The sequence below is a fragment of the Malania oleifera genome, chromosome 7 (assembly GCF_029873635.1).
Source record: "Malania oleifera isolate guangnan ecotype guangnan chromosome 7, ASM2987363v1, whole genome shotgun sequence".
NCBI classification, from domain to species: Eukaryota; Viridiplantae; Streptophyta; class Magnoliopsida; order Santalales; family Ximeniaceae; genus Malania; species Malania oleifera.
The window spans coordinates 91,657,447-91,670,034 of NC_080423.1; the positions used below are offsets into that span (position 1 = coordinate 91,657,447).

The window sequence follows — 12,588 nt, forward strand, 5'->3', positions numbered from 1 at the left end:
TTACATACGTCACAATAACGATGACGATGACTAGGACCCCGTGGTGGTGTCCGTTCGTCGATTTAACCACATATTAATGGCGAAATTGAGAAAATGGAGAAAAATTACCTTTCCCTAGGAGCAGTGCCTAAACCGTTCCCATGAAAAATCTGCTCCAGTAGAAATGTCGGCAGCGGAACCAAGAATCCAACAGCACCTTCCGTTTTTCGATCCGCTACCAATTCGCCGAATAATTGAGAGAAGAAGAGAGACAGAGACGGAGCAACTGGCCGCAGCAGGAAAATTTTACAGGGGGGCGCCTGACATCTCTTCTCTTTCTTCTTCCTTCTTCTTTCTTCTTCTTCTTCTTCCTTCTTCTTTCTTCTTTCTTCTTCTTTTACTCATTCTATATATATATATATATATATATATATATATTAACTTACTTACATATATATATATATATATATATATATCTTATTTTAATTATTATTTTTTATAAATCCAATACAATAAAATTTAATTTAACAACTAGTTATTTAATTATTTAATTTATCTTAATTTAATTTAATTTCTTTAATTTTAATTTTTTTTAATTTAATTTTTTTTCTTTTTCCCACGTCATTTCTTTTATTTATTTATTTGTTATTTTATTTATTCATTTATTATTATTATTATTATTATTATTATTATTATTATTATTATTTTTAATCATTTTAATTTTTCGGGTCTTTACAGAGCATATCTCCATGTACTTTGTTTCAGGATTTCCGGCAGCACAGTAGGGGCTAAATGCCATATGGGTCGTTGTAGATTGATTGACGAAGACTACCTATTTTCTTCCCATCAGAGTTAACTACTCCATAGGTAGATTGACAGAGTTATATATATAGAAGATAGTCATATTGCATGGAGTGCTCATGTCCATTGTCTCTGACCGGGATCCACGTTTTACGTCTCAGTTCTAAAAAATCTTACAAAGAGCTTTGGGATCCCAGTTAGCTTTTAGCACGACCTTTCATCCTCAGACCAATGGATAGATAGAGAGGACTATGCAAATAACGGAAGATATGTTGCGGGTTTGTGTGCTAGATTTTGGGGGCAACTAGATTCAGTATCTACTGCTAGTGGAGTTTACTTATAACAACAACTATCGAACAAGTATTGAAATGACACTATATGAAGCGTTATATGGTCGGAGGTGCCGAACTCCACTATACTAGGATGAAGTGGGTAAAAGACAGAATTTGGGGTCAGAGATTGTACAGCGGACTTCTGAGAAAATTAAACTTATTTAGGAAAGAATTAAAATAGTTCAGAGTCAATAGAAAACTTACGCAGGCACCTGCCAACGAGCGCTGGAATTTGGTATAGGAGATAATGTGCTTTTGAAAACAGCACCGATGAAAGGGGTGATGAGATTCGAGAAGAAGGGTAAGTTTAGCCCTAGGTATATTGGGCCGTTTGAGATTCTGGAAAGAATCAATTAAGTTGCATACATGTTAGCATTACCCTCAGCGTTATCCAGATTCCATGACGTATTTCATGTGTCTATGTTAAAGAAATAAGTCTAAGATCCGCCACACGTAATAAGTTATGAGGTACTAGAGCTTGGGGATACTCTATCATATGATGAAGTGTTAGTTCAAATCTTAGATCATAAAGAATAGGAATTACACACTAAGAAAATTCCACTAGTAAAAGTACTATGGAGAAACCATGCAGTTAAGGAAGTCTCGTGGGAACTAGAGGAGGAAATACACCGGAGGCATCCACATTTGTTCAATGGTACTCGAAGTTAGACAGATTTCATAATAGTCCAGGTAAGAAATCAATAGTATGTAAGTATGCTTGGTGTAAATTCATAGTCTCATTCTAACCCAAATTTATTATTACTTGTAACCTCTCAAGTCAATCCCTTCCGTAGGCATCGGAGAGATCCCGCAGGGTACACCCCAGGTCCTCCAAGCTACTTTTTTTTTTTTTTTTTGTCTTTTTCAAAGTGATTGCGTTTGGAGAGTTCATCGGAGGTCATTCAATATTTTTTATTCCACAACAAGTATCAAAATTGTTTATTATTATTCATTTATTTCATACAAATATTGTCTAATTTTTTTATATTTCTTTTTAAAAAAATAAAATAAAAAATGAAAAAATTCTCCTCCAACTAAACACGCCCTAAGACCCCATTTGACACTCAGAAAGATATTATACAAAGTAAGAGAAAATATCAAAGAAATCATATTCTCATGTTTCCTTCTTCTTTTATTTTTTATTCTCTAGCAAAACCCTTGATTCAAATGTTTCTTAAGGAATATTTGGTTAGAAGATATCAAAAATATTTTATCCAAATCATGAATAAGGATTATGTAAGACTCCTAAAAATGTTGGCAAGAAGTATCCTAAACCCTCTTTTCTTGTTAGCTTGAGAAGCTGCCTTAAATAAATTTAGTTTTCATTTAAAATATTTTAAAAAATAAATACTTTTCGAAAAAAGTACTTTTATAGACAATAAGTAATCTTTCATTTATATTCAAATTATTTTATTCAAAATAAATGAATTTTAAAAAATTATTTAATTAAAAAAATAATTGTAATAAATAATCGTAAATTATTTATATATATATATATATATATATATATATTGATAAAAAAATATTTGTACATAAATGGTCCAAACGAGCCCTCATTTATTTCCTCCCAAAAGGCAGAAGGGCAACAGCTAATAAACAAATTCCCTTCACTTTTAGGATTTTATATATATAATAAATTAAATTAAATAATAAATGGAGGGGAGAAGAGTGGGCCCACGGCCCTCCAGCACATACGTGGTGCGACAAGCACCATTCCTCGTCCCATAAAGGACAAAGCGTTGATGGGGCGAGGTGGGATCCACGGGGGTTTGTCGAGGCATGATTAGATGCTGACCGTCGATCCCCTTCTGCACGCGCAAATCCAACGGAACACGTTTAGAGTCAAAGACCCACTTTGATGGGTCTCTTTGACCGCACAGGAGAGAGAGAGAGAGAGAGAGGGACAGTGCCTCTGCCCTCTCTTCCTTCTTTGCCTTTTATAAATTAAATTATATTTTCCAGCTTTGACTGGACGGTCACATCCATCGAGGCCCTCTTCTTTGAAAATCGAGGTTACCCTACCCCCATTTACCATTTTACCCATGGGCTTTCCCTCATTTTGCATCCTGCACCTCTGCTAGCTGCCTCCCAAATGACGAAAATATCCTTCTCACCTCATTATGAAAAAATAAAATAAACCCAAGTGAAAATTAATATTTGAACTCCACGTCAAATAATTTACTATTAATTTAAAAAAATTATGATTATTTTAAATTTTCATTTTAAGTCATAATATTTTAAAAATGAATATTTAAAAGACAGATAGTCATCAAAAAAATAAATCTCCGAAAAATCAAGCATGTAACATTAGGAACCACAAACGTATATATATTTTGTAAAATTATTGACAGGCACAAAAAAAATTATAATTTTTAAAATTTTGAACTTAAATAATGTCATTTGTGTTAGGCAAGTGATGCCTAAAAAGAAAAAAAGAAAAAGCAATGAATCTAGAATAGGGAAAATGATATAGATGAAGAAAAGGGTATTTAGAGTCATTTCACAAGGGGGAGTTCACTTGCCAAATGCAAAGAGAGTGGGAGCGGCATTTTTGGAGATGAGATGAATGGTGGGGGTATAAATGGAAAATGGGAATGAGAAAGCTATTTGTTTTTGTGAAGGATAATGATACTTTTGCCATTAAATTATTAAATCTGGGTATTGCTAGGTTTGACTAGTGCTGCTGCTTCACCTCCTTTCCCTGCCCTGTAGAGAGAGAAACAAACAGAGGAACAGGGCGAGCGAGAGGGAGAGAGACAGGGAGTCCCATCTCATCTCTCCCCCTTTGCCTACTTTTCTCAGCCTATGAAAATTCTTTCCTACCTTTCCCACTGGCTTTCTTTGACTTCCTGGGGGTTCTTTTCTTCTAGTTCTTCAATTTCGCCGTTTGATGTCCGTGTCTGGCCAAGCCAATATCGACACCTTGTTTGGAGCTCGGAGATTGCTGGATTTTGCAGAGCTTGTGTTTGTTTCAGGTACCAACTTCTGTTTCTTTCTCTTCCTCCTCCCCCTTTTCGTAATTGCTCTGAGATTTTCTCGAACAGATTTGGGAAAGTTTGGGTTGCGAATTTTCTCAGGAAACTCGAGTTTTTTCTTTTTCTTTTTCGTAAATTTTTGCTCCAATTTTGGTTGAATGGTTGTTGCTTTTTGCTTCTTCATTTGCTAAAATGGGACTTGGCCTTTTGTGGTGATTCAACGAACTTACTGGTAGATCTTTGTTTATTGCAATATCCAAATCTTAACGATTCTGTGAAATTTGTGTTTTTATGGATCTGGGATTTTCGCCCACTACCAGTTGGTAACTTGGTTGCGTGCTAATTCATCGCTATTTTGTCATGTTGGTGCATTAATGGGCATGCAGTTGATAGGAATTTGAAGCCAGTGCATTATTTATTTATTTACTTATTTTGAGTAGTGTCAAAAAGGTTAATTAAAATTTGGCACGTTGATGATATATATATATTCTTTGAATTATCATCATCTTCATTACTTCATGAGATCACTCTTGTAATGCCTAGTAGAAGCTGCTGAATCTGTATTTTAAGGTTGAGGTTAGATGAGAGAGATCTGACTATGTGGGTTTTCATTGATTTTAATGAAGAATGCATTTTGAAGCAATGAATAGATACAAATAAAGTACTCAAAATTTCTAATTCTAATTGGAAAACTGAAACCCTAAGCTAAAGTTGGTCAAATTCTATTCTAATGAGATCTGTCACTGCATCTGTCGTCACAGGTAACATCATGTTTTCTACTATAATATTCACCGACAGAAATCAAATTTTTTTTTTTAAAAGTGTAGTTAGTCTTAGTTTGATTTTTAGGCAGTTGTCGTAAACCATGTGGTGGTTGGTGGATATCATTATCATTACGTTTTTAGCTGCTGAAATAGCATTTTGCTCCGAACCATTTAGATGTACTGATTTGTGAAAATGGTTTTCTTTGATTTTCTCTTGCTGTGGTGAGATGATCATGCTAAAATTTCAAGATTGAGTCATTTGCTGTAAGCTTGGAACTGATAAAGGTCTGTGTTCATATCATGTTTTGGGTTTCCAATGATGTGTGTTCTTTGCACGTTTGTGTTAGCAGGAACAAATAAAACCTTGTTACTTTCTGGAATTTAGAACACAAGATGGGTTGTTTCCCAGTTTTGAAGAGTAAGAAGAAGAGGCCAGAGCAGGGTACTTACATTAAGCGTGTCAAACCTCAAGAGACTTTGCCCACTACACTGCCTGAACCTCAAATTCAGGGTCGCTCACTGCAATCAGCACCCCCAAGTTTTCGAAACAGAGGTAAACCCACGCAACCTGTTGACAAAGTTCTATACAGTAGAACACGGGCATTGTCGGCTCCTTCGAGCCTTGATGCTGCAGAGCAAGATGCCCTTGCATCAGTTGAATGTGATGAACAGGAAGAAACTAGGCATCGGGTCAAGGAGCAGAGGCCCCCGAGCCCGCAACCTCTTCCTCTTCCATCACCCCAGAATACTACTATATTGAAGGCCATGGGAAGTTTTAAGGCTGGGAATGCCAGTGGCCCTCTCTTTGCTTCTGGACCACTACCACTACCACCTTTGGGATCACTCCGGAGCTTCTCCTATGAAGAGATTGCGGCTGCCTGCCACAATTTCTCCCCAGATCGATGGATGTCAGAAGGTCTTTCATCTATGATTTATAAGGCTTCCTTTGGGGATGATGCTTCAGGTTCAAAAAGGCTTCAGGCCACTGTTACTCGGCTTCATCCATCCACTCAGGTAACATATGAGTGTCTGTTTATTTGGATGTACTGACAATATCTGTATTATTTTTTTGCCCTTTGCCTTACAAAAGTTGTTGAGTGAAAATGGTTATTTGTTTGGAAGACCTTGGAGGTTTGGTTGCATTACTTTGTCGTTGATGTAGTATCTTAGTAACTTTCCATATTTTTGGGGCCATTTCGTTCTTGAATTTTTTTTTCCCTTTATCTTTTTTGATTCTCCTGGAACTTGTAAGAAATACTGTGTCTGTAAGAAACATAGTTATTAAAATTTTTTTATGCTCTTAGATTGGAAAAATAATTAGAATAAGAAATCTAGGTATCTTTTAGGTATTTGCTTAGTGACCATCTAAGTGTTAAACTTTGGAAATACTGAATGGATGAAGGAGATTTCAGCATTCAACAGGTGTCATTGGGTGGTGCCTAAGCACCTTTTTTGTTTGCTCCCCATCCTTTCCCTCTTTATTCTGGGTATGAGTGCATAATTGCATTGTTGCAGTAGAGAAATTTAGAGGATTGGATCTGTCTATATATTAGAAACATAGGAGATTCTATTTTATACAAAAATTCTGCTTGGTTGCAGCAGAGGGGGGGACGTGATGAAAGTCCTAATTATAGATTTCCAAAATCTTGCTCATCTGATTTTGTTTTGAGAGACCTGAAAATGATGAGCACATTGATAAATAGTCTTATCATGTTGATTTTGTTCCAGGGTGTAAGGGAATTCATAAGTGAGGTGAACACTCTTGAATCTTTGCAACATCCCAACCTTTGCAAATTGCTTGGTTTCCATGCACGCGAGGGTTCAGAACAGAGGATGTTGGTTTACGAGAGGCTCTTTCATGGAAGCTTAGACCGGCTTTTGTATGGAAGATCAGATGGTCCCCCAATAGATTGGAATACAAGAATGAAAATTGCTTTATGTGCTGCACAAGGTCTTACATTCTTGCATGAAGAAGGGCCATTCCAGGTAATTGGGTTTATTTGTTTTTGACGATGATTCAAACTGCTTTCTGCAATACATTATGCCCCTTGCAGTCATTATTCCTGTAGTTCCTAGAATCATAATGTCATCGGGTGATGGCTTATTGCATTGTACTAGTTTTATATGTATTTGAAATTGCTAGTAAATAGATATGACAATGCATGTTGGAGTATGGAAGGATGTTTTCCCTATTCTATTTTTATTTTTCTTGGGCAAAAAAAGTTGATCGGAGATCCATTTTTCTGTACTTTTCAGTCAGAAAATCTCCAGATAGTTCAATAGTGTACAATAATAACATCAATCTGCTTTTACTCAAAGCTCCTGTTGTATTTACAGGCAATGTACAACGAATTTTCAACTGCCAACATACAGATTGACAAGGATTTTAGTGCGAAGCTTTCAGGGTATGGATGTGTTGGCCACATTCCTGAGACAGAGATTTCCAATAGTTCAGTTGTAAGTACTCATATCAAGTTTAACAAATAGTAGCAAGCCTTCTAATTCCAACTGTAAGATACTTTTCTTGTTTGTGAACCATTATTACTACTAAGACTTCTTGTGTTCTATACATCATTTTCATCCTGGATGATGAAAACCTGTTCAATAACCAAATCTTTACTCATTAACATCTTTTATCTTATTCCATCGGCGGTGTCTGGGTTTGTGTCTGCCCATACTGTACATAATAAGCATAAGTCAGCCATGAACACCCATCCTAACTTGTGTTGACCTGTTTGCCATTTCTGGCTGCTGTCTTGGACTGCTAAACTTTTCAATCAAATTTGTGAACCATTTGGTATTTGCAAACCTTAATATTTTTTTGAATGTTTTATCCTTCAGGCTTTGGCGAATCTCTCGGTGGAGACACTTGAAAGAGGATTGCTCACGCCCAAGAGCAATGTTTGGAGTTTTGGGATTGTTCTTCTTGAACTCCTAACTGGTCGGAGGAATCTCGACAGCCGCCATCCCAAGGAAGAGAGGAACTTGGTCAAATGGAGCCGACCTTTCCTGTCTGATGACAGCCGGCTGTCACTTATCATGGATCCTCAGTTGAAGGGCCGTTTTCCTGCAAAAGCTGCTCGGGCACTGGCTGACATAGCTCAGAGATGCCTGCAAACTGACCCCCTCGAGAGGCCTACCATGAGAACCATTGTAGAGCATCTCAAAATTGTACAGGACATGAAATATTCCTGCAGATTTCCACTACAAGAGCCTGCGGCAATTGCTGGAAAACAGATTTCAAGATCCCCTAGCCTTAACGGGATCATTACTCCGACACCCAGGCTGAGTTTCTCTCCGTCACCTCCATCAAAAACCCGACCATCTGTTTCTCCTACAAGGAGGCAGACATTGCCCTTGGCCCTACCTCCTCGCGCTTGTTCCTCCACCCTCTCTTTGGAGGAACTTGAGCGGCAGGAAAGTCGGAAATCATCATCAGCCAGCTTTCGAAAAACTAGCGTCGAGGGATTTTGAATGTTCATAGTAAGCATTTTTTCATTTTTTTTCTTTGCCCTTTTAATGGTGATTTTACATGATATATAGAAGATAAAGATGTGGTTCTTCCGCCATTCCATCCCTCATAAAGGTACAAGGGAATGGATGCTGTTTTGTAGATATAAAAGAAGAGTGCAGGCCTCGATTTGGCTGGGCTTATGCAACTTTCTATAGATTGTAATGTTCTTCCTACCCTTAGAAGAATACCAAAGCACCAAGGAAAAAGCCACCTCCTGTTGAAATCAAGTACATCCTATCCAAATTCTAAAGAAACAATGTGTGTGTTTGTGTGTATTGTCATTTTTTGCACCGAAAGGCGCAATGGCTTTGAAAGGAGCGTTATTGACTTGTGAGGTATTGAGCTACAGACTCTTTGTCTATCTAACTTGATGTATCCTGCAACCTACTTAGAAGAATTGATTCCTTAATTAAGGAAGAAGGTGCCCATCCTTATCCTCTTCTTGGTTGGCTGCCAGCCTGCCATTCTTGAAGAAAAATGAAACTTGAAAATTGTTGTATGGAGTCCAACATCAATGATTTGCCCCCCTACTTTCTACCCAACACAACAACCATGGTTTGCCCTTGACCTTCTCTACCCACACCAAAAAAAAAAAAAAGAATGTGATCTTTTGCACGAGTTTGGATGCATGTATGAGTTTAATTTATGGAATTACTAGCCTTTTTGCAACTTTATAAACATTACATCACGAAATAGACTCGGTATTTCAGACTTGAGCGATTGGTAGTGTTGGGTTTAAGAGTATTATGTTGGATTCAAGATGTATATTTGCTTTGGAAATGTTAATAATTTTGTACTCCAATGTTTATGTACACTTTTAGGTAATTGGGTACATTTTTTGTTGGCTTTGCAAGAAGCAATCTTAAGTTTCACATTCCTTTTCTTCAAATTACCTAATTATGTTGTCAAATTTCAAGCTTTGTGACTCACATCATGCTTAAATGAAGAGTATATTGCTTGAGATACCACATTATGGTGGAGGTTTTTTAAAAAAGAAAAGTTATTTGGATAAGAAAAATGGTAATCGACATCATGGGAGAGTTATAAAAATATTTTAAAATTTTAAAGTTATTTGATTGCATAAGTTATGTATCCCTAGTATATAGTTTATAAATTATTAGACTGAACATTTGGTATGTGGAAATGGAATGGGATCGATAGAATTGAATTGAATTTATCACTTGATTTTGTTACAATTGTCATCCAAATTTTCTTTTCATTTCATTCCATTCTTATCTCATTTGATTTCGCAAACTAAATGTAGTGTAAATCTTCTTATATGCATAGCTTTGGAACATCAAGATAGAATTTGGTCTCTTATTTTTTCGTATTTTGTATTTCATTCGTATCTTCCTTTGTTTGTTTATTTCTTTCTTTCTTTCTTTCTTTTAATTATATGAGGAGTGGGGAAGGGTTGCTCTTCAAGTTCAAACGCAAGAAAAGACTTTGAAAATTGAAAATTGAAAATTCAATGTAAGTTGTATGTGATGTGAATGGTGTATTCCCAAGAGGGGGTTGAACTGGATATTTAAAAAAAAATTCCTAAGTTAGGCGTGTTCAATTTAAAATCATAGTCAGTATTTCATAACCTATGGTCTATCTAAGCAATTACCAATTTCACATATTTTGAGATATGCGAATATTTAAATCATACTTAACAGTTTAAATATAGATATACAAGTGCTAGAAAGTAAAGACTATAGGGAAGAGAATAACACAATTATTTTTATTGAGGTTCGACCAATTGTGTCTACGTCTTCGCCTCAAGTTAACCAGCAAAAGGATTCCACTATTTGTTCACTTAACCGGACGAAGAGACGCTGTTTACAATACTCCTTACGAGGCGGAATCTCCTCAACTCAATTATGGGATTGAGTTACAACCAATTCTCCTTATGAGGCGGAGTCACCTCAGTTCAATTATAAGGTTGAGTCACAACCGATTTCTCCTTACGAGGCAGAGTCTCCTCAACTCACCTAACCAGGTTAGAGCCAAACCGGGACACCTTACAGGACGGTGTATTCCTCTTCAGGCCACGCTTGGAATACTAAGATAATAATTTTTACGTACAAAGATATGCTTCTACAAAAACAGATGAGTACAAATTGAAGCTCTAAAATGCACTCTTAGATGATGTAATGACCCCAAAAATAATATGTGAGTAAGTGTGATAAAAACAATTTAAATTAATTAACTAATTAATAATTTTTTATTGATTTAATAATAAAATATAATGATATATTAATATTATATAATATAATATAATAAAGATTCACAAAACCCCCTCCAAACGCTCTCTCTCTCTCTCTCTCTCTCTCTCTCTCTCTCTCTCTCTCTCTCTCCACGCTCTTCCACTCTCTCTTTTCATTTTTTTTTCTCCACTCAGATATCTTCGAGTTTCAGATCATCCTGAGGTGGTTCCTTCACACGATCTAGGTACCCCTAACAACCGTCCAAGAGTAACCTTCTCGCCTGCATTGCCTACAGAATCTATGGTGTCGAACGTACACACGATCCTACGAACTCATACTCCATTTCCCCAAGAGGTATGAATACCACCACTTTCCTATGACAGTCAATCACATCAAAACTGGAAGATAATCAATTCATCCACAGTATAACATCAAAGCCGAACATGTTATACAATACCAAATTTGCTGGTAGCGACCTTCCCTAAATTACCTTGGGCAGTTCCTTAACATCTTCTTGCAGATCACTACACTCCCAGACGGTGTAACCACAGACAACCCTTCATCCATCACTTGGGTTTCAGCCCCACACAGTTTCACAAAATTTGCAGAATATAAAAGAGTGGCTTGCTCCTAAATTGCATAAAACAACAGCTTTATTTAAAAGCAGTAACATAGTACCTATCACCACATTGCTAGCATGCTCTGCATCGGCTAGAGTAAGCGAGTACACCCTCGTCTGAGCTGTGTTTCTCTGAGGCACCTGGTTATTTTCCCGGTTCTGACTCGGTGTAGGCGTACGAGTCATCTGAGTACGACAGTCTTGGGCTTTATGGCCTGATTTGCCACAGTTATAACAGTTACTCGTAAATTGCTGGCATTCACCATCATGCCATTTGTAGCACCTAGCACAATGCTCATGAGATTGGTCCCCCTGTGGACCCTGCAGTTCCGTATTCTAACAATTGCCCGAACCATAGTTCCTTTTCTTCCACCGCCCCTAACGGGAACCAGTCTAAGAACCAAAAGGTACCGACCTCTTCTTCTGATCCTGTGCCACCTCATCCTTTCGGAGACTAGCCTCAACTAGGGCAGTTTTATCCACCTGAACAAGAAACTCCCGAATCTGTAGCATTCCTACTAGCCTACGGATGTCCTTCCTCAAGCCCTTCTTGAACCTTTGAGCCTTTTCGTACTTTTTCGAGATTATACGCGACGCAAAGCAAGACAACTCAATGTATCTAGTTGCGTAACTCTGCACTGTTAGGGTCCCTTGAGTCAAACTCAAGAATTCGTCTGCCTTTGCGTCACGGACGGAAGTCGAGAAGTATCTCTCAAAAAATATCTCCTTAAAATGACCCCACATCATCCCTGATGAATCAGTTCTTTGCTCCTCAAGAAGACTCACCGCCATCCACCACCTCTCAGCTTCTCTTGTCAGCTAAAACGTAGCATAGAGAACCTTCTACTTATCGGTGCAGTGCAAAACTTTCAGTATCTGTTTTGCCTTCTGCACCCAGTTCTCTGCTACAATCGAGTTGGATCCCTCGGTAAACATCGGAGGATGCATGCGGGTGAACTTCTCAACGGTGCAACCCGAAGCTATAGGTGGAAGCTCCCTTCCCCTAACAATTCGCCCGATTTCTCGCATAATATGCCTAGTCAAACCCCGAGGCATGGAAGGAGACCCTTCACTCGCAGTCCCTTCCGAGCTACTATCCCAGTTGCTATCATTGGGCTCCATTCTGAAAATAGTATAGGAATATATTAGCATTCCTATATCATAGCACAATTAACACAATTATTGTAGAATAATCATATTAACTTCTAGACTCTCAGGTCCAGGTCTGCCCTACCGCACAAACACAAAACCATCAATGGTTTGCCGTGATTTTACTGAAATTGTCATTCCAGGAAAAATACAGAACACCGTCAATGGGTCCCTATCTAGCTACAAGACAACCCTCGACCTACTCTACCCATTCCCTACATTCTATACTCTAGTATGTTCACAAAATCACGCCTAACTAAGTC

General features: G+C 37.6%; 1 protein-coding gene across 2 annotated transcripts; it reads left to right on the forward strand.

Annotated features, from left to right (window-relative positions):
- The first annotated feature begins 3,718 nt into the window (after positions 1-3,718).
- Positions 3,719-8,619, forward strand: LOC131159443 (probable serine/threonine-protein kinase PBL1). Of its 2 annotated transcripts, none has more exons than XM_058114355.1 (5): positions 3,719-4,087; positions 5,202-5,865; positions 6,580-6,837; positions 7,189-7,308; positions 7,693-8,619. In XM_058114355.1, the coding sequence occupies exons 2-5, from the start codon at positions 5,245-5,247 to the stop codon at positions 8,323-8,325; spliced, it is 1,632 nt and encodes a 543-aa protein (XP_057970338.1). In that variant the 5' UTR covers positions 3,719-4,087; positions 5,202-5,244; the 3' UTR covers positions 8,326-8,619. The 2 variants fall into 2 exon arrangements, with proteins under 2 accessions (XP_057970338.1, XP_057970339.1); XM_058114356.1 differs by having other exon boundaries at positions 3,749-4,087; positions 5,199-5,865.
- Positions 8,620-12,588: the final 3,969 nt, after the last annotated feature.